The sequence below is a fragment of the Natator depressus genome, chromosome 2 (assembly GCF_965152275.1).
Source record: "Natator depressus isolate rNatDep1 chromosome 2, rNatDep2.hap1, whole genome shotgun sequence".
Lineage (NCBI taxonomy): Eukaryota > Metazoa > Chordata > Testudines > Cheloniidae > Natator > Natator depressus.
The window spans coordinates 24,513,057-24,534,797 of NC_134235.1; the positions used below are offsets into that span (position 1 = coordinate 24,513,057).

At 37.1% G+C, this 21,741-nt stretch overlaps 1 protein-coding gene and 1 long non-coding RNA gene across 2 annotated transcripts in view; one reads left to right on the forward strand and one right to left on the reverse strand.

The window, feature by feature from the left end:
• The window catches only part of TAF2 (TATA-box binding protein associated factor 2), a 105,303-nt gene extending 85,695 nt beyond the window's left edge, over positions 1–19,608 (forward strand). The window contains exons 23-26 of the mRNA XM_074943908.1: positions 483–712; positions 3,413–3,565; positions 3,959–4,064; positions 17,332–19,608. Of these exons, the coding sequence (XP_074800009.1) occupies positions 483–712; positions 3,413–3,565; positions 3,959–4,064; positions 17,332–17,597 (755 nt within the window). The 3' untranslated portion in view covers positions 17,598–19,608. The remainder of the gene's footprint in view (positions 1–482; positions 713–3,412; positions 3,566–3,958; positions 4,065–17,331) is intronic.
• On the reverse strand, positions 261–21,550 carry LOC141982138 (uncharacterized). The gene is made up of 3 exons (XR_012637974.1): positions 21,468–21,550; positions 20,260–20,396; positions 261–595 (listed from the first exon to the last, which is right to left on the reverse strand). It is a non-coding gene; the product is annotated as an uncharacterized LOC141982138 (long non-coding RNA).
• Between the last annotated feature and the right edge of the window lie 191 nt (positions 21,551–21,741).

The window sequence follows — 21,741 nt, forward strand, 5'->3', positions numbered from 1 at the left end:
CGTTGTGATTGGGGTCCTGTTGTGGCAAGCGTTGTACAGAACATATAGGAAGGCATGCTCCCAGCCTCAAACAGCTTACAGTCTTTATTAAAGGTTTCAGAGTAACAGCCGTGTTAGTCTGTATTCGTAAAAAGAAAAAAGAAAAGGAGTACTTGTGGCACCTTAGAGACTAACCAGTTTATTTGAGCATGAGCTTTCGTGAGCTACAGCTCACTTCATCTATGCATCCGATGAAGTGAGCTGTAGCTCACGAAAGCTCATGCTCAAATAAACTGGTTAGTCTCTAAGGTGCCACAAGTACTCCTTTTCTTTAGTCTTTATTAAAAGCAAACATAACAAGTGAATGTAACAAATAGGAGGGAAGGATGAGGACAACAGAGGCTAAAAATGTGCACAGCTTGATGGCTTCAAATCATTTGAACTTTTTTTTGTTTTTAAAGATTATCTCTACATTTTAACACTTGCTCCTCCTTGATTTTTAGGTACTTCACACGACTGGAGGCTCCGATGTGGTGCTGTGGACCTGTACTTCACACTTTTTGGCCTCAATAGACCTTCTTGTTTGCCATTACCAGAGCTTGGACTGGTCCTTAATCTGAAAGAAAAGAAAGCTGTACTTAATCCTACCATCGTCCCTGAGTCAGTGGCAAACAATCAGGAACCGGTGAACAATCCTAACAATCATGGACAACTGATAGGATTCCAAAGCACTGTAAGCACTGACCATCTGCACATGCCTCCCCCACCCTGCACTGAATACTTCCGCTGGCTCCAAATTGTACTGTGTAATGAATTCAGACTTCTTGTCTGAACTTTCAAGACTTAACCCTCTGACCTTTTTGTTTTGTGTTACTCTCAAGACTTCCAATATAGTGCCAGCCTTAATACCCTCTGTCTCTTTCTCTCATTCCACCTTTGTGCCTTTTCCCTAATTGTGTGGAATGACCTTCCAGTTAGTTTGCCAAGCCCACCCTCACTCCTCATTTGTATCCATTCTAAAACGTAACTGTTTCTGTATCATTTACAAGAAGTAAGCTTGATGTACGCAGAACCTGTGATGCTGTGGTGTAAAGATTTTTATCAGCATGAAAACTGGATGTATTGAGTTTTTTTTATATCTCCATCTAGAAACCAAGTGCCTTAGTTCCCATGAGTCCAACTACACCTGAATACATGGCTCCAAGAGACTTGTAGAAGTGCCTAAAAATGTCAGATTTAAAATCTGATAGTGTTTTCCTTTTAAGTGCATGGTCCCACTGGGAAACTAGAAAAGTTCTCTTCCCAATGGTATGAAGATCCCATTTCTAGGCCTTTGAGGATTCAGGATGTTGGATTTTAAAGTAAGGTATTTTAATACAAAAACTGCCACTAGCTCAGAACTAAATCTTGCGTAAAGTGGGCCTTGGGTGGATGTAATTATGGAGGGAAAAGTCAACATTTAGTAGAGAAAGAGAAAACTATGTGTGTGACAGGTTAATTAAAAAAAAAATCAACTGCTATAAGACTAAGTGCTAGTGAGAGAACTCAGTGGGCAGAAGGTAACTCGCTCGTAATGTATAAAATTAGATTATAAGCAGTTTGGGATGGGAACCTGTTCTTTTACTCCCTGTGAGGCATATAGCACGCTTAGGAGTAAAAATAACATACATTCAAAGTAATGGGAAATAAATACAGAATTTTTTCTCACTAAAAAGTCCATCTTTTCTCTAGTCCTTATCTTTAGAGTAAGAGTTATGCTCAAAGCTTTTAGAGGATAAAAATATGAGTGCAGAAATTTAGTGTTAATGTGTGGATCATCAGAGATTCTTTGAATTGCTTCTGAAAGTTATCAGCATTTGTGCAACACTTAACTTATTCACATATAACTAGTTTCTGTCCTCAGATGTGCATCATGAATGTCCGTATTTATAAACGTTTCTGTAACATTTTTTGCTTGTATCTGAGCACCTCACAGTAACTCATAGGCAGATAGCTATGTGTATTCAAAGGCAGATGTGGCCATTAGCTTGTAATATACTTGGAAGCAGCATACTCTGAAAAATGTGTGAGCAAACGACATTATTTCACTATATCTGTTGTTTGTGAAGTTTGCTTAAATATGTGTCTTTGTTATTAGATGTGCTTACAGCACACACAATACCTATGCATTTTCCTGCTTTAAGGATCTAGGTAGCCTCTTCTCAGTTCCCAGAACTTGGCTGTATATATTTTCAAAAAAATCACCCTAAACTGTTGCTGATTTAGTTTTCCTTGTGAAATACAAACAGAATAATACAGTACAGAAGTTGGATAGCACCTCAGGCAAACTTTCTTCCAGAATGTTTCACAGACTTAAATAGTATTAGGAGTAATAACAGAGCATGAAATGAAGAGGCCTGACCAAGGATAAAAATATATTTTTGTGAAGTAAAAAGAATTTCTGACAGATGCTAGAGCATATTTAGGTTGACTAGACTGTCTTTTGAGGTTGCATGTTCTGTGAGCATGAGTTGTTTGAGAATGAGAATTGTTAAATTATTGTTGTTCTGGAATCTTCTGTGGGAGGAGGTAAGTTACCAAGGCTGAAGTTTTAAATCTAGAAAGCATGCATTTCGCCTCGTGATTGGTGTGGGAAACCCCTGATTCAGAAGCGGTACCGCACCTGAGTATAGTAGTAGATGCTTCTAATGGTTTGGAGAAAAGGCTATGGTAGGCCTTACTTTTGTCTAGGTTTTAGAAAGGGCTAGTGTCTATTTCTGTAAATACGTTTGTCTTTTCCTGTATTTTATTTTGTGTTTTCATTGTACTTTGGAAGGCCTTTCTCCTTTTTAATGCCTATAACTGTGTAGTTTGTAACTCATTAGATGTATACATTTATTTTCATGTTCCTCTTATCTTTATTTGGTTAATCTAAGCAGTAATTTTAAAAGGGTTCTTTCACTGCTCCTTTTTGGAGAAAAGCTAGTATGACATGTAAAAGAAAATCAGGGGCATAACCATGATATTTTACTTTTATTCAACAAAATTAGTGTTCGCTTTTAAATTTAACCTCTGAAGATGATTCATCTAAATCCCTTGTTTAGATCAGAAACTATGATAATTCAACTGAGATTTAGAGTTAGTGAGGCAGATATATAGAAAGACTTTTCAGGAGCTGCAGAGATTCATTGCACACTAACAGTACCATGATTGTGAGACGGGACAGAAGAGAGGCCAGTTCTAGATATGCAGAGGGAGCAAGGATTGAAGTAAAGAGAAAGTATGTTTGTAGGAGAGGTTGGCACAAGTCCATGAAAGGTTTTAAGGAATATTTTTTGCCTCAACTACAGGGAAGATTCTGTTCAACTCAAGTGTGTTTTCAACCATTATGTCACTTTTAGATTTAAATATACTTTTGCTGTCTTCTAATTTTAATCTTTAAATGCTGCTTCAGGAGGACGATCATCTTGTTAAGGAAACCGCCTCCAGCATTTCTGTTCATCAGCAAGGGGTGAAGAGGAAGGCTGATATGCCACTTGGGTCCCCATTGGAGCCAGGGCAGATACCAGAGAAGAATGAAGACAGTAAAGTCAAACTAAAAATCAGAGTAAGAAAATGGCAATTCAACTTTAACAATGTGTAGGGTATTTAGTATAACAGTAAAGTCTTTTGCTGAGTTTTCTAACAGCTGTAGCCTAACAAAAGACATGCTGTGTATATGTGTAAGGTAGTTGTTGCGATTACTTTGGCAAAATCATCTCCCATCAGATTCTTTATTGGCTGGCAGGGAATGAAGCTGCCAATTAATGTTCTAAATGTTCACGCTGTTTCCACTGTAAATTAGAAAGAAGGATAATGAAGAAGACTTTTATATTATATATTCCTTCACTTTTGTTCATTATCAGTGATAAATTTGCTTCCTTTCCCCAGAAAAATAAGACCTGTTAGAGTTAATTATTAATATTCCCTTATTTTTACATATTTCTTGCTGGTGTTTTAGTTCTCAAACTCTCAGGAAGAGGAGGAAATTGATATGGACACTGTTCATGATAGTCAAGCTTTTATCTACCATCATTTGAATATGTTGGAGAGACCATCAACACCAGGTATGAATAGGTTAATTTGCAGATCACAGATAGTATATGAGTCTCAACCAGTGAAAGTGTTCTTGTTCTGCAGCTTTTTTCCCCCTGAATGCGCTTTAGTAAATGTTTGAGTGTTGATGAAAAGCAAGTGTAGAACGGTTTCTGTGAGTTTTATATGTTGTTAGGTATTCAAGAATAGTTTATTTAAATATATATTACTGTGTTCTGGTTGTATATTTTTGATACATTTCTTAGTAAGGCAATATGCTATGCTTAGAAGAAAAAATCCAAATTAAAACAATAAAATAAGCTGAAGCCAGAAAATAAAGTTAGGGAGAAGAAAAATAGACCCAGTCAGTGATTTGGGAAAGTTGTTTCTGACTGTATTTGGTTACAAAAAACATTTTTAAATAGAAGAGAACAATAAAGCAGAAGCAAATGTATTCTAGTAATAAATGAATTGTGTGGTGAATCTGAATAAATTATAACTAGATTAATTCTAGTAATAAAGACACTCAAACTGGCCTCAGAGATACTTATGATGGTTTTAAACTTGAAAAGTTTCCAGCTGTGATTACCTTTTTGTTTCCTGTTCTTTAGACAATTACCTTATAGAATTCTATTACTCCTCTTCTCTGGATTTTTACCTCTAACTATTATTCTTAGATATTTCTTGAAAACCTTAAGCAAAGTTCCCTACTAAACTTCCCTACTCTGTCATTAGCAGAGAGAAATTCAGTAACTGGCCAACACTAGTTAATCTTTGATTTCTTATTCTTCTAGCATGTCCCTTAAATAATTTCCAATATTTTTTTCCATAACTTTGCTAAACTCTGAAAGGTGATTTGCAATGTTTTACCTTTTTAAAGTATAGTATATAGAAGGGTGGTGAGCATATAAATGCAAGAACAGTGTCATGGCTAATCATAAAATGTGTAGGACCGGAAGGGACCTCAGTAGGTCATCTAGTCCAGTACCCTGCACTCAAGGCAGGATTATGTAATAACTAGACCATTCCTGACAGGTGTTTGACTAACCTGTTCTTAAAAACCTCCAATGATGGAGATTCCACAACCTCCCTAGACAATTTGTTCCAGTGCTTAACTACCCTGACAATTAGTAAGCTTTTCCTAATGTCCAACCTAAACCGCCCTCCCACTTTGGTGCTGTCCACAAACTTTATAAGTGTACTCTCTATGCCATTATCTAAATCATTGATGAAGATATTGAACAGAACTGGACCCTGGACTGATCCTTGTGAGACCCCACTCGATTTGTTCTTCCATCTTGACTTTGAACTACTGATAACTGCTCTCTGGGAACAGTTTTCAAACCAGTTATGCACCCACCTATAGTAGCTCCATCTAGGCTATGTTTCCCTAGTTTGTTTGTTAGAAGGTCATGCGAGACAGCATCAAAAGCCTTACTAAAGTCAAGATATACCATGTCTACTGCTTCCCCCCATTCACAAGGTTTGTTATCTTGTCAAGAAAAGCTATTAGGTTGGTTTGACACTATTTGATCTTGACAAATCCATGTTGACTGTTACTTATCCCCTTATTATTGTCTAGGTGTTTTCAAATTGATTGCTTGATTATTTACTCCATTATTTTTCCGGTTACTGAAGTTAAGCTGACTGGTCCGCAATTCCCAGGGTTGTCCTTATTCCCCCTTTTATAGACTGGCACTATACATCTCCTTTTCCGCTGTTATCGCAAAGCATGGTGCATGCTGGGGCATGTCAGCTACCACAGATACTCATTAGCGTATGAAGCTGATCTGTTGAGGTTTAGTATTTATAACTTTTACGTGATGGTTTGCAACGTTTCATTTTTTATTATTTTACATACTATGGGGTATAAAGTCATAAACAAGAAACTTTACAAAACTGTGCCAAATTGTTTACAAATGGGACTTATGGGACTCTCCGTCAGCCAGCTCCATGCTCTAATGTTGTTCCATATTAAGTATGCTGAGGTTCAGAATGGGTGTATTCTGAATCAGAGTGGAATGGGGGCCAGTTGGCCATTACTTATATAGATCTATAACGGATAGAAAAATTAATCTGAGATTATGTGCTGAATGACCCACTTACCCCTGATATTTATACATTTAGCACAGATGAAATACACTTCGTTTCTTAGGTTTCAGAGTAGCAGCCGTGTTAGTCTGTATCCGTAAAAAGAAAAGGAGTACTTGTGGCACCTTAGAGACTAACCAGTTTATTAGAGCATAAGCTTTAGTGAGCTACAGATGCATCCGATGAAGTGAGCTGTAGCTCACGAAAGCTTATGCTCTAATAAATTGGTTAGTCTCTAAGGTGCCACAAGTACTCCTTTTCATTTCTCAGGTTACTGAGAAATCAGACATTATCTTTGCCTCTGAAAGTGCATCGAACTCACTTAAAAGCCTTTGAAAATCATTGTATTTTGAGAGACAAGGTGGATGAGGATTACCTAACCTACCTTGTATCTCTAATATCGTGTGACCGACACAATTACAACTACACTGCATACAATACTGTGTTTTGAGACAGTTTGATCTTAGCATATTTTTTCTTGTTTTTTCTTCCTTGATTTATACTGCTAGGGACAGTTTTATTAAAAATATCCTTTGCTTTTAAAACTTCACCTTTTTCTTCTTTTTGGTACAAACAGAGAAATACAACTTTCAGGTGAGCAATAAGGGCAGATGAGCTCAAATAATAAACAAATGAGGAAAAAACATACCATGTCTAAATAGAATTGCTTCCAAATGCAATTTTCTCAATTTTCCAGAGATATCAATGATTCTTTACAGCCAAGATTTTCAGGGGACTTTCAGAATTATTTGAATTATTGCAGGACTTGCAGAGTAAGCATACTTCAACTGTTGATGGTGTTGAAGTGGCTTTTGATGGAGGTGATAAAATAGGACATCGTATTAGTAGATATCAGGGCTCTCATGTCATCTCCAAAGCAAGGTACCCTGAAAACATAGTGAGGTCTTAGTCCATACACAGCCTCTCCTCTCAGAGCTGTGGGTCAGACTCACATCAGCTCTTACAAAACATTAGGGAATTAGCCAAACACAGTTCTAGCTTTGCAAATAGCAGCTGGAAAAAGAGAGTTCATGATGGCTTTGAATGCTGCCATATCTATTTGTGAGTGATATTCAGCAAGCTTTATGATTGATTTCCCCACAGGATAATAAACTGGACTCAAACACAAATTTCTCCATGTTACTGTGTCTTACAGAAAACTCAGTGGCTCAACACATCCTCACCCCTAGTAAATTTGATTTTCATTACATTACTGTTTTACAAGCTTTCTATTGTATCCTTTTACCCATAAAGGTGGCCCTATGAGGTCAGGGTTGAGACCCACAACCAGGATAGTAAAGGGAGATTTGCAGTACAACTGGTTATTCTGTGTAAAAGTAGGATTTCAGTTTTTAATGCTGTAATTACAGCACGTGTCATAGTTCAGCTTCACTTTGAAAATGTTTTCAAACATATGTTAAAAATGCCCTAAATACAATAATGAAATGTTTTTATGCTGTTCAAACCATGAATGCCTCTATGCAGCTTACAAAAAAAATTAAACCCAGAAAATTCAAGTATGTGAAGTATCTTTTAAACTTGCTGTTATGTTAATTATAGTTCTTCCCTAAGTACAGCAGCTTTGAGAGAATCAACAGAAGCCTTTTTTTGAGCATCTGAAGTCATTCAAGATCAGATTTCTAATGTGAAAAACAGAATTTTTATTTGCTATTAAATCATCAAGAACAGTGGCAATGTTCCACTGTCAGTCCTAAAAGATCACAAAAATGTCAAGACTTTGCACTCTTTCTAATGTAAACACCAGCCTTTATGTCACATTTAAGACTGCAAGGTGACTATTACACTGTATTGCACAGATGAATTTGGTGAAATGGGTTTATTCCATCTGAAAAAGTGTCCTTTGTATTAGGTAGTCCTTTCAGTTGGATTAGCTTTTACATCAGACAAGCTTAAAATAGAATCTCTTTACTTTCATATTCCACTGTTCTTAAAGTGTAGTCATACTCTAAAATCAGTCACTGTAAAAATTGTATCACAGGATTTCACATTTGTGTCAATGATTCCAGACTAATTTTTTTTACTTTACTTATAAACTGAAGTAAATAAGTTTATAAGTAAAACATGTTTTTCCCTAAATGTGACCCCTGCACATTCAACCTGGGTTCAGCTTTTCTGGCTCAACACATCCTCACCCTCTAGTAATTAGAACTTTAGTTAACCATCCTTTTCATAATGTACAGTAGTATGCAGTTCAGTTTCTCTTAGTTGTATTGACTCTGCAAAAATAAAAAGTAAATAAGCAGATGAGACTATGAGAGCATGTAAGGAGCATATCTGTTGAGTAACAATATCTAATTTTTATGTACTGGTATCAGAGTAACAGCCGTGTTAGTCTGTATTCGCAAAAAAAAAAAGGAGTACTTGTGGCACCTTAGAGACTAACCAATTTATCTGAGCATGAGCTTTCGTGAGCTACAGCTCACTTAGTCTCTAAGGTGCCACAAGTACTCCTTTTCTTTTTGTGTACTGATAGTTATTCTTCTGACCATCACTGCACTTTAAGTAGGTATAGCAATTGTTAGAAAAGGCATACACTGTTGGAAAAACTTCATAAGTTCTGTTGACTCCCTCACTTTTCCAAAATAATAAAAATGGCCACATTGCTGTTCTTGTAAACCACTGTTTTCCTATCCAGTGGCCCATATAAATTCTACCAGCAGGCTATGTGATAGAAACCTAGTCACAAACCTGGATTTGTGCTGGAAATGGCCCACCTTGATTATCATACACATTGTAAGGAGAGTGATCACTTTACATAAGCTATTACCAGCAGGAGAGTGGGGTGGGGGAAGAAAAAACCTTTTGTAGTGATAAACACCCATTTTTTCATCATTTGTGTGTATAAAAACATCTTCTGTATTTTCCACAGTATGCATCCGATGAAGTGAGCTGTAGCTCACAAAAGCTTGTGCTCAAATAAATTGGTTAGTCTCTAAGGTGCCACAAGTACTCCTTTTCTTTTTGCGAATACAGACTAACACGGCTGTTACTCTGAAACAGGTTACATTTGGTGATCTTGAACATTCATTTATATTTTTCCCCATTCTTGTTTATCACCAGTATAACAGTTCAAAACATGGTTCATTTAGCTAGAAAGTGAAAAGTTGCTGGAATTATTTGCAACTTGTGACAATGAGTGGAGCAAATATTGCCTCAAAGTATAGAAGGAAAATACTTTAGCTATATTTTTAAATAATGCATTTATGACAATATACTTGAGTGTGTGGTAAGAACTACAAATTTCTGCACTGTTACAAATTGTCTATTGAAGATCAGTTTGATGTACAAATTCACCATAACATGGCTGCATGTGTACAGACACCATGGTTGTCAGTGGAAATTCAACCTGGGACCTGTATCAAGAGCATAAGTCCCTGCTACTTGAGCAAAATGAATTAACTCAGGATTTGCCTTAACAGTATGTTAGTGCACACTAGCTGGGGGTGAATTCTAGTGGGTGGGCACCAGGGTGTCACACACTTACTGATTTGTGTGGACCCTGCTGGCATGCGCTAACAGTTCCTTAGTGCATGTTGATGTAGCCCATACTATGTTAATGTGCACTAGGGAACTTCAGTGTGTACTAGTTCACTGGTGTGAACAAGAACTTACACCCCAGTTGGTGTGCACTAGCACACCATGTAGACACAGAAGCCCTCAGTCAGCTGTGAGTAAATAGCATGCTGTTATAGTCACAAGGATCAGCCACTAGAGGGAGACAGGATCACCTACACTACACCAATGTACTTAATAATGCAGGTACGAATGTGCGGTAATTCTTGTTTCTCAGAACATGATAGCAACACTGACAGGCTCGGTTTTGCGTAGCCTTTTTAAGCTGGAAACATTTGTTGTAATTGTTGTGGTAGACTAGCTTTAATACATATTATCTAAGTACACAGTATACATGGGATATCTTTATTATCTAAAATATGCTCATTTCCAATCTGGTGGCTTTTAGGCTTTGAGATTCTGTTGGAGCCAGTATAGCACTGTAATAGCATAATGTATATTGAGCTAATAGCCATTCTGTCCTTCATGAAGAATGGCATTTCCAGGTACTTTAGAAGAAAGTGTGTGAAAGTTGCTATAACAATAACATAAACATTGAAGATAAAAGTCATAAAATGCCTCTCTGCCATGTACATTAGCCAAACCGGACAGTGTCTACGCAAAAGAATAAATGGACACAAATCTGACATAAGGAATCATAACATTCAAAAACCAGTAGGAGAACACTTAAACCTCTCTGGCCACTCAGTAACAGATTTAAAGGTGGCAAGTTTGCAACAGAAAAGCTTCAAACACAGACTCCAACGAGAAACTGCTGAGCTTGAATTAATATGCAAACTATATACCATTAACTTGGGTTTGAATAGAGACTGGGAGTGGCTGGGTCATTACACATATTGAATCTATTCCCCCATGTTAAGTATCCTCACACCTTCTTGTCAACTGTCTAAATGGGCCATCTTGATTATCACTACAAAAGTTTCAGAGTAGCAGCCGGGTTAGTCTGTATCCGCAAAAAGAACAGGAGTACTTGTGGTGGTGGTGGTGTATTTTTCCTCCTGCTGATAATAGCTCATCTTAATTAATTAGCCTCTTACGCCATCTTTTCATGTTCTCTGTATGTGTGTGTGTGTATATATATATATATATATCTTACTATATGTTCCATTCTATGCATCTGATGAAGTGGGCTGTAGCCCACGAAAGCTTATGCTCAAATAAATTTGTTAGTCTCTAAGGTGCCACAAGTACTTCTGTTCTTTTTGCGGATACAGACTAACACGGCTGCTAATCTGAAATATGACTGAGACGTTCATCTGTGGTCTTACAGGGAGTCACAAATACACTGTGCCAGGAAAACGTATACAGATCTCATATTCTGTTGCAACTGCTAATTTCACTGAGAGAATGATTTATTCTTCTAGGGTTATTAGAGGTGACTGGTTGGACTTTTAGACTGACAAGCTAGTGTCCACACAGGTCCTCAAGGACTCTGGACCTACTTGGCTTATTGAAAAAAATATGGCTCCGTATCTTTTTATAAACTTTAATAAAGCTATTAAACAAACAAAATATTTTAAAAAATCAAAAAACATGTCACCAAACCTAAACTGTTGTTAATAATACTAAATTAAAATTAAAGGAATCCAGCTATTAAATCAAGATAAAATTACCAAATTAGTATCAATATTGGTTTGGAAATAAATCATCAAATTAGTAAAATCACCAAATTAATACAACAAATAATGCTTATAATATTCTAAGAAGGGCTCTAAGGATGTGGCTTTCTGTTTGGTTATAAATCCTAACTAAAGAATTTTACTAGGTCAGTCAAATACTGAAACCAAATGATCTAATGTCTGAACCACAATTTCAGTCAATTACAAAGTTTCCTCCTTATATTTCAATTCTTGTGTGATGAGTAACCCTTTTCATCCCTCCCCTGCACAGAGAAATTACAATGAAGGCCTTAAAAGAGCCCTTTGATAAGCAGAAGTTTGATAACTCTTGTTTGGCAGTTCACAGCTGCCAGCTTTAAATTCTTAGGCCCCACCAAAGACAGAATACACTTTATTTAATGAGTATTTTTATGAGACTTTGTTTTATGGCTTTGAGAAACTTAGGAAACTCTCTTTCTGGTGCCTTTCTTGTGTGGACTTTATGGGTGATGCTACACAGGTGCACACACATAACCACACCCTCGGTTTATAGAATAAAAGGGTTGGGACATATCCCAGCTAATACAAACAAAAGACAAGTATGAAATGGAAAAATACGAAAAAAGGGGAATTATGAACTCTTCAGCTTTTGTGGTCTTCTGGGCTCTCATGAAATAGGAGCTGGAACTGTGGTTGCGGAGCCAGATAGTGATGATGCTGACACAGCACTTCTTGTTAGCGGGTTTTCTTCGGGTGCAGGGAGAGACTGTCCAAAGACCGGCATAGCTTTTTTGTTGATGACTTGACTTCCTCTCTGAGGAGTGATCAGTTTCAGGATTCTGGAAGGTCAGTCTTCTCTCAGGTGGCTCATTGACCCAGAAGGCTTCTTGGCCCCACCCTTGATTCTTACGGTTTTGAGCATTGCTCACTCTGCCTTGCAGTGCCACCTTCCAAAGCGTTCAGAAAAATCAGGTGCAAATTGGTCCTCTTCAGCAAACATCAAACGGGAAAAGTCTCACTTAAGCCAGCAAGTTTAAAAAGATTTGATTTTTTCTGTAGCACAGAGGCTGTAAGTCTGCAGTTCTCCCCAGAATATAAAAATACAGAACAGGAGACTACTTTTGAGGAAGTTGGCATGGCCTTTTCTGGGTGTAGAGGTCTCTTGAGATATATTATGTCACCAGTTTACAAAATTTCAGCACAAAGTAAAATAAAAACTGATTTAAATAACCCTAGCAACCTAACAGCCCCTCAACATTCATCCATCAGCAAAATTAAAAATAAATTGGACAGCTTATGAGTAGATGTTGTAATTATTTTGCAAACAAGACAATTTACTAATCTTTATATTTAGGAGCTAGGACATAAGTCAAACAACTTGTTTCTGAACGTTTTCATTTTGATGGAAAAAAGATTAAAGCTTATCAAAATAAAACCCATGTAAAATAAATATTCAAGTTTAAAATGAAGTCTGTATTCCCATGTGTGCTACTTCTCTTCCATCATATCTCTGCAGTCTTTGTAACTTTCTATTTGACTAACTAGGTGTTCTAGGAGTCTCATCTCATTTGGCAGTTTCACCTAATTCTGCACATCTGCCCAACTATTTGGAACAGAGAAAAGCTAATAATTATGTTGGAGTCTGCACATCCAGAACAAAGGAAGATGCCAAGTGGATTCTGAATTTGTATATTCTGTTTCAAGGAATGCTAGTAACCACTTCAGAAGTGAATTCATGAACTCTCCTGCTCGTTACTGTTTTTTGCTATTATGTGGTAAACACAGGTTCAGATTCTTCTTCCATGAGAGAAGAAATTGCATTGTCTCCTGGCAGCAATCCCCCTTTGACCAAAGAAATTAAATTGAGGGCATTAGAAAGAATTATTATTTAGCCCTCCTCACGTGGATTGGCACGTTGCTAACACAGGCCTTCTGTAAGCGTTAACCATAGGGAATCCTTGGGGTGAAACGGTGATCTCTTTGTGCAATACTGATTTCTGTTTAGGAAGGGTCAATGCCTAACGTAGGTATAGTACTTCTAATCCCTCACAAAGGCCCACTTTACAGATGTCTTTCTTCAATCACCTGGGCAGGCTTCTTCTGACACATTTATGATGCCTGTGTTGACTTCAAAGCACTCTTTGACAGTATCAAATATCGTGTCTTTTGGGGGGGTTGGTGCTGTTGGAATTTTTGAAAAACATCTGTTGGCAGTGAAGCAGCTGTGTGAAGGAAGTGAATGTTGTCAGATTCAAGGACTGCAGCACAAACTGGCTCAGTTTTGAATGTATTTAAAGAACAGTGTATGAAAGGATTTGAGCTAGTCTAGACAGCCTTGATTTCCTTTTTCGTATCACAATATACAAAGTGTTGCTGCAATCTGTGCCGTCTGCGCTTGTTTCTATAGTAATATTATTCCCCAGTTGTTTTTGGTGATTACATTATGATCATCATTGGGGTTCCCTTAAGTTGTTGGCAGATAAAACCATGCATATATAGGTTTTTGGGTCAACTGAAGAAGGAAGAAATTAGTGATGCCATTGATTTTTAAGTCTAACACTTAGATGATCAGTTCAGTGATCAATTTAATGAAGGTCATTTTGTCTTAGTGTTTTCTAGACTTTTGAAAGATGAGCCCCTCTCTCTGGAAAATGAAGCCTATCATTCCCTACCATGTGGTTTTAAAAGCTTACAAGTCTTTATATATACATTTTCTGTTCCTCCTTAATTCTTCCTCTGCCCCTGAGGGGCACGACCCATACTTTGGGAAATGCTTGTGTAGGATCTTTTCGTACATGCTCTGAAGAGCAGTGATATAGTTAACAATGTTGATATTTCAGGTATCATTGACATCTGAGTTAGCACTCACTGAGATAAATATCAGTTCACACTTCAGAGCTATTGTTATAGGATAGGCTTTCTGCAAACTCAGATATTTGTTTTTGCATCGATTTTACTGGCTTCATGTTTTGAAGGTTTTCTTTGCAATTGTAAGAGCTTGAGACCTACTATTTTAAAATAAAAACAAACACGGAAGAACAAGACAGAGACTTGAGCATGCTGCACCTTTCAGCTAGTCTTTCATGCTTCTCTCATAGGGGAGCACTTACCTGTCATTCAGGGACATTTGCCATTTGCTTATCAGTATTAACATACTACCTCCAGTACTTGCTCTGTACTCTTCCCCTTCCACAGTCGGAAGATTCAGAAGTATGCTTTGGCATCAGAGATGCTTTGTATGCTGTGCCATCTAGCCCTCTGAAATGCAGCATGTCGTATTAGGGGTGAGCCAGAAACAAATAAAACCTGGATCTGAAAATCTCTCTCCCCTGAAAGTTCGTCAGAGCTGAAGTCTATAGATCGGGCTCATCTGATACCCTCTTTATTTTACTGTGTAACTGTAATAATAGAATTGTTCATCTAAATAACCTTTAACATACATGATATACTTTGCCAGTGTAACATGCAAATAGAATTTTGTATACAACATTGTGTGCATATAAAATATTTGTGCACTGCAGGCAATGTAAACAAAAGCGTAATCTTCTTTACCTATGTTTCATGAACTAATTGGGACTGAGGAATTCATAAAATCAAAAACTTTATAAAATTGAGTGTCTCAAAATGACAGTAGATATGGTGCATAAGTTGCATTATGATGCACCATTTTCTTTTTGTCCTTCAAACCACAGCAAAGTGATTTCTAATGCACTGAAGGCATTAGCATGTGAAGGGATGCCACTGTTACTACATGATTCTGCCATCCCCTGCTGGTTGGGAAATATGGTTCGTTTAACTGGTTATTCATAACATTGGTGTTCTACTGTATTCTAATATCTTGAGCAGACATGTTCATTTTTCATTGTGCTAAGGTTCATAGGTTCACTACAATGGGTATTTCAGCATGCTTGCAGCTTGAGGGCAGAAACCATGCTGTTCTAGATGCCTAAAAAGTAGACAGAATTTAAAGGAATGGGTTCAGAAAGTGGAAGTAGATTCAGAGGGGAGGTCTTTTGAGAGACTTAAGATTATTAGAAATAAAGAATTGTTACAGGTATAGTCATGAAGCAGTCTCTTATCTTTTTGCAGTAAACTGGCAAGCGGCCTACAGATTTGGATTACATCTGTCCAGGGTAGAGTAAAAAGTGATGTGGTTAATATGCATTAAGGTCAACAATTAACGTCTTAGTTAGCATGTGCATGTCATGTATATACCATAACAGAGTTAATAGTACGTCAGAAATTAAAGCCACTTTGAATTGTGATGATAAATGGTTTTATTTGATAACAATTAAGGCATATATTATTCTGCTGAGTTCAGGATTAAAGTCTGTAAAATGTTCATAGATTCACAGAATTTAAGCCCAGAGGGACCACTGTGGTCATCTGATCTGACCTCCTGCATAACATAAGCCATTTAATTTCACCCAGTAATTCCTGCATCAAGCCATATCTAGGGGTTGAGCTAGAGCATGCTTTTTAGAAAGGCATCCAGTCTTCAGGTAACGGAGAATCAAATCATAACCCTTGGTAAATTGTTCTAATGGTTAATTATCCACCCTTAGCCCTGGTCTACACTGGGGAAGGGGGTCGACCTAAGATACGCGACTTCAGCTACTTCGTATCTTAGGTCGACTTACCTGGCCGTGAGGACGGCAGCGAGTCGACCGCTGCCGCTCCCCTGTCGACTCCGCTTCCGCCTCTCGTGAGCTGAAGTTCCGGAGTTGACAGGGAGCACATTCGGGGATTGATTTATCGCGTCTAGATGAGACGCGATAAATCAATCCCCAATAGATTGATCACTACCCAGTAATAAGACTTTGGACCTTATTCCTAGCCTGAATTTATGCTTCAGCTTCCAGACATTAGATTTTATGGGGGGTTTTCTGCTAGATTAAAGAACAGTGTATTATCTGTAATCTTCTCTCATGTAGGTACTTATAGGTGGTGATCAAATCACCTCTTAATCTTTTCTTGGATACACTAAATAGATTGATCTTTTTTAAGTCTTTTGCTATGATTGTCAGTCATATTGAGAGAAAATGCAAAGTTGGTTCCTGAAGTGTTTTGACTTCTAAGAAAATTGGATTACCAAGACAGAGGCAGTTACACTGAGTTTTGCCTTTGCAGTGGGTAGAGAGCAAATCATGGTGCGCTGGGAAGACCAATCTGCAATATTTCTGCAGTTCTGTAAAATGCTACAGATAACATAAAAGAAAAATTCAGAATATAGAACAGACTTGCTGTGTTGATGAAACAGGCCTGTATCTCCTTGGAGGACTCATTCCTGTATTGCTTAACTACGTAAAATCCTGATGTGTAAAGAATATTGATATCCTATTAGCATAATTGGGATTTCTGTTTATTTAAGATGACAAACTTTGAATGTCTGTATTATTCAGAAGAGAGAGGAAATGCTTGTATGTTAAATAACTTATTTTGAAAAATCAATTTATTTCCACTGTTCAACATCAAAAAATTCACGTTTGTATAGAGAGCCTAATGTTTGACATCAGCGGCCAGTACAGGAAATTTAACTTCTTAATAGTACCACTCATTGGTTTGATTATTGTCCATTATCTATCGTTATATCCAGAATTTTTCGTGAGCAGCCTAGTTGTTCATTGTTTACATTTTATTAAGTTTTTGAACTTTTATGTTGGAAAATTGGTATCTTGAAATTGGTATGGTTTTTGCAGTTCCTTAGCTGTATAGTCACTAGTCATCTGGGGTACATTTATACCATTCGAAGCAGGGAGTCGCACATCCCACCTACACTGCTGAGAATTAAGCCCACGGTATGGAAACTGTCAATGTGCTTATAGGCTTGTCTAGGAATACCAGAAGGTAATGGCACCAGTGTACTAATAGAGTCTATATTAGAATACTAAATATGATGGGAGACATGGCAGTGTAGATACTAGCTTATATTTCAGCTTTGTTTGATGTTAAATTATGTGAGTTAATAATTCATCGCAATGTAAAAACTGAAATTCCAATTGTATCTTTGTCTTAGGTAAAGAACAGTCTTCACTAGAGCTGAACATGCTTCCAGTGCCAGCAGCTCCACTCTCTGTGTTCAGTAAAGAATCCAGTTCCTCAAAACACAGTGATCACCACCACCACCACCACCATGAGCACAAGAAAAAGAAGAAGAAGCATAAACATAAGCATAAGCATAAACATAAACATGACAGCAAAGAAAAAGAGAAGGAGCCCTTCACTTTCTCCAACAGCCCAGCCAGTGGGCGGTCAATTCGCTCTCCGTCACTTTCGGACTGAAGTGAGCACTTCTAGGACTCAACCCAGAGCATTCACAGAGCATTTAGAAGGATGTATATAACTAAAGCCTCTATCTTTTTCTATGAAAATAGGAAAGCATGAATTGTCTGAGCAATTCAGAAGCTGTGTCACAATCCAAATTTGAAACATTCTATTTGTATATTCAGTAGCTGAACTGAATCTGATTCAAAAAAATGTTTTATGGTTCTGAGTCAGTTTCTTTTTCCCTGTTCTTTCTCCCCACCTCCCACTCACTTTCCCTTTTAAACAAAGAAAACAGCTATATAAGGACCCCATGTCTACTGGCAACCCCCTGAACACCATGCTGTCCATGTGTACTGCCAGACTCAATTATGTTTTACGCCTTTGATGAATGTTATGAGGCAAAGTATGTTTTAAACAGAAGCCAACTGCCAGACCTCTGATGAAGCACTGTTTCCAAGACAGTATTGTATAACCAAGCATAGACCTCCTGAGAAGACAAAGGGTTTCCTATAATCTTCTTCGGTTGAGCTATTTCTTGCTTTAACCATTGCAGTGTAATGTCAGAATTTTAAAACTAGTACACAGAATATTTGCCTTTTTCGGATACTAAACTCTTTAAGTTCCAAGCTTCTTTTAAGCTGCGGATTTTTATTATGGACGTGACCCTTTGAATATAATCGCATTCTGCAATTATGTTTCTGTAATTTTAGCAGAAAAACTTAATGCATGTTTTGCCCTTAATCAGGCTTTTAAAATATAATAAAATTTGCAAATTATTTTGGCAAAGGCAGCTTTTTCATTCAATATAATGAAATTGGAAAAAATGACTTTTGCTGAAATTAAAAACATTTTGGAAATCTGTATACATTAAAAAATATACTCTTGTTAAAGTGAATTTACTTGGAAGTATTCTACAATGTCAGTTCATGAATCTACAGGAAAAAATATATTACTATATTAACCTAGGTCTGAGACTTTAAAAGGTGAGTGAATTCAGATGTCTTGAACTGTGATTTATGCAGTTTGGTTATGCTAATACACCCAGCCAATATTTTGTTTTAAAACTTCAGTTTTTAAAATGTTTGGCAATACAAGTAAAAACATCACTGCTTCTTTTTACATTTTCTCCTTATTTGTATGTAGAGGTAGGGTTTTTTTTATGTTTTTATTTTCATGTACCAGTTTACTATTGTTGGGTGGATTTTACATCTTATTCAGCTTTCTGTTATAAAATGGTTGTATTTAGGTTAAATATTTTATTTTCACATGTTTTTGTTAAAGGACTCCTGAGAGAATGAATGATGCTGCATCTAGGAAAAAAAGTGTTCAAAAGTGCCCAAGAAGGATTTTTTTTAAAACCAGCCTGTTTTCCCCTATCCCTCCTCCCCAATAAACACTTTTATATGAAATACATGCTGTTGGATCTTGTCATATTTTTGGTGTGTACCATTGAACAGAAACAAATTATCTACGATCTATAGGAAAACAATGCATCAAGCAGCAGGGGGTAAGAGGGGAAAAAGCAGACATTCCTTAATGCAGGTTTACTTAGATTATTCTGTTACTTTTAGGCCTTACCTACGAGACTTTAAGATTATATTGTTGTTACAGGCTTTAGAGAGCTGGTGTTTTAAATACCAATACATGAAAAGGGATATGTTTGTTTATATTACCACCCTAAGCAAAGATCAGAGCCCCAAAAATCTTATTATATTGGTTAATGATATAACAGCAGGCAGCAGGAAAAAAAAAACAGGTGAGGTTGGGAAGGAAGGACAAGGTAACAGTAATACAAGCGTGATTTGTACAGTTTAACATAACACCTAGCCACTGTTGACTGATATTCTGCTGGCATCATGAATTAAGGAGGAGAGATTTTGAAGTGGCTTGATGGAATTTTTCAGATTGTTTTTCCACAGGTTAAGAGTTGACACACACACACAGTGGAAAGGTGTTTGTGGGATTGTGATTACATTTAGGGGAAGCAGCACTCTAGTGATATGAGCAAAGAGTTGAGAGTCAATAGACCTGGGTTCTAATCCCAGTTGTGACATATTTATTGGTTTGAGTCCGATTAAATTGTCTAACATCTATGTGTTTGTTTTCCCTTCTTTAAAATTAAATTGTGGTTGATCCCCAAATGTGTTAGACACTGTATGAAGACATAGAAAGTCACAGTCCTTGCTCCCAAAGAGTTTGCAATTTTGTAATTTATAACTATTCAGCGTTCAACTGTTTTTGAAGTTTTCTCCTTCAACATTAAAAACGGAATGTGTAGTGATTTAATGTAATGCCTGGTTGCTGGATTATTTATCTCCTGTAAATTCAGATCTTACAGGTTACTTGCAATGCATACAGTTCATTTTGTACAGTCTGGTTCTGATATTCAAAGTTGTAAATGGTCCTAATCCATAGGGTTCTGCTATCTGGGCCATAAGGGAAAATGCTTGACTTGGTAGGTTTGCATTTGCTCAAGCACTGTGAAAATGTATGCGCGCACATGTTGCATATATATATATGTATGTAAATATATATGTTACCTGTTTGTCTCTGTCTTACGTGTGTAATATATACATGAACATGAGAGACCGTCTGTGTGTGTGCACGCATGCATAAACACAGAGAGAGCAAAGACTACACAATTCATTTCAATATCTGATGCTCAGTTAGTTCTTACCTTTTCTGTCTGTCCTGTGGTTGTGGGGAAGGGATTCCATAATGCAAGCTCTTCTCTGAATTCTTGCACAAGACTTGATTCTTGTCTCTGTATAGCAAATTCATATCCAAGCCCATAAAATACTCCAAGCTAAACTTCTAAGATTAATATTGAGAACAACAGTAAAGCATCTTACATTGTCTAGCTCCTTAGGGCATAAAACTACAGTATTTTAATGACAGGTTTCAGAGTAGCAGCCATGTTAGTCTGTATTCGCAAAAAGAAAAGGAGTACTTTTGGCACCTTAGAGACTAACCAATTTATTCGAGCATAAGCTTTCGTGAGCTACAGCTCACTTAATGACTACTTACATTTATTTCATATTCATAAAGGTCATAGGTGATTTTTATGTGAACTGCACATGAACGCACTTAAGTCCTATCAGTATTTCCATAATTTCTTTAACACAGTTTATCCACTCAAAGTAAGAACATGAACATTGTTTACACAATATTAGATATATGACCCTTAAAATACTGAAGGTGAATATTAATGATTTGAATATGATTTTAAATTAAGTTATATTTATATACTGTTGTCTCATTCAGAATTTAAAACCACAATAATGATTTTTCATTCATAATAAGTCATGGACACTTAATATAAATTTTGCATTCTTATCAGGTCCTCTGATATCCTCAATAAGTGTCAAGATGTTATATAAATAAATTGTTCTTACATTGTTTATCTTTGGCATAAAACTGTAACATATCAAAAACCTATATTGATATCCACAAGTGAGCCAGAAATCAGTTTTAGAAAACACTTTGCATTAACGTATTACTGTGACCTCAGCTGGCTCCCCGGTCACTCAATTAGGGTGAACTGCAAAGCATGGGGCAGACAATCCCCAAAGCTGGTGGATATTCCAATGTGTAGATTTTCCAAACCAGCACAAAACAGCTTCTATACCGCACTGGTTGCCCAGAAGCCAACAACACAGTTCCCTTAAAGTAACCCAAATCAGATATGATGAGGATTAATTAAAATCTTATTCATCATATAAAAAAGTCCCATCACACAAAAAAGGGTTGGACACATTACCTCCGAGGTGAATGAATATTCCAGACCCCTCCCAAATACACGCTTGCAGCCAATTCTCATTAACCAAACTAAAATTTGTTAAAAAAGAAAAGGGAGAGACTTGGTTAAAAGAACAGTATACATACAGACATGAGTCAATCTTGAGATTCAGATTCATAGCAGAGATGGTGAGCTTTGTAGATGCAAAGCGTTCTTTCAGAAACAGTTCAAAGGTTATAGTCCAATGTTTCTATTCAAGGCGGTCCAGTCAGAACTGGGATCTCAGTCCTTGTGGCTTAGGCTTCAGCTGCATGAAACCTCAAGCAGATCTGAGATGACAGGATCAAGACCCAAGGGTCTCTTATGCAATTCCAGGCCTTCTTTAACAGGCCAACAATAGGCATTCAGGGCGACTTTGAA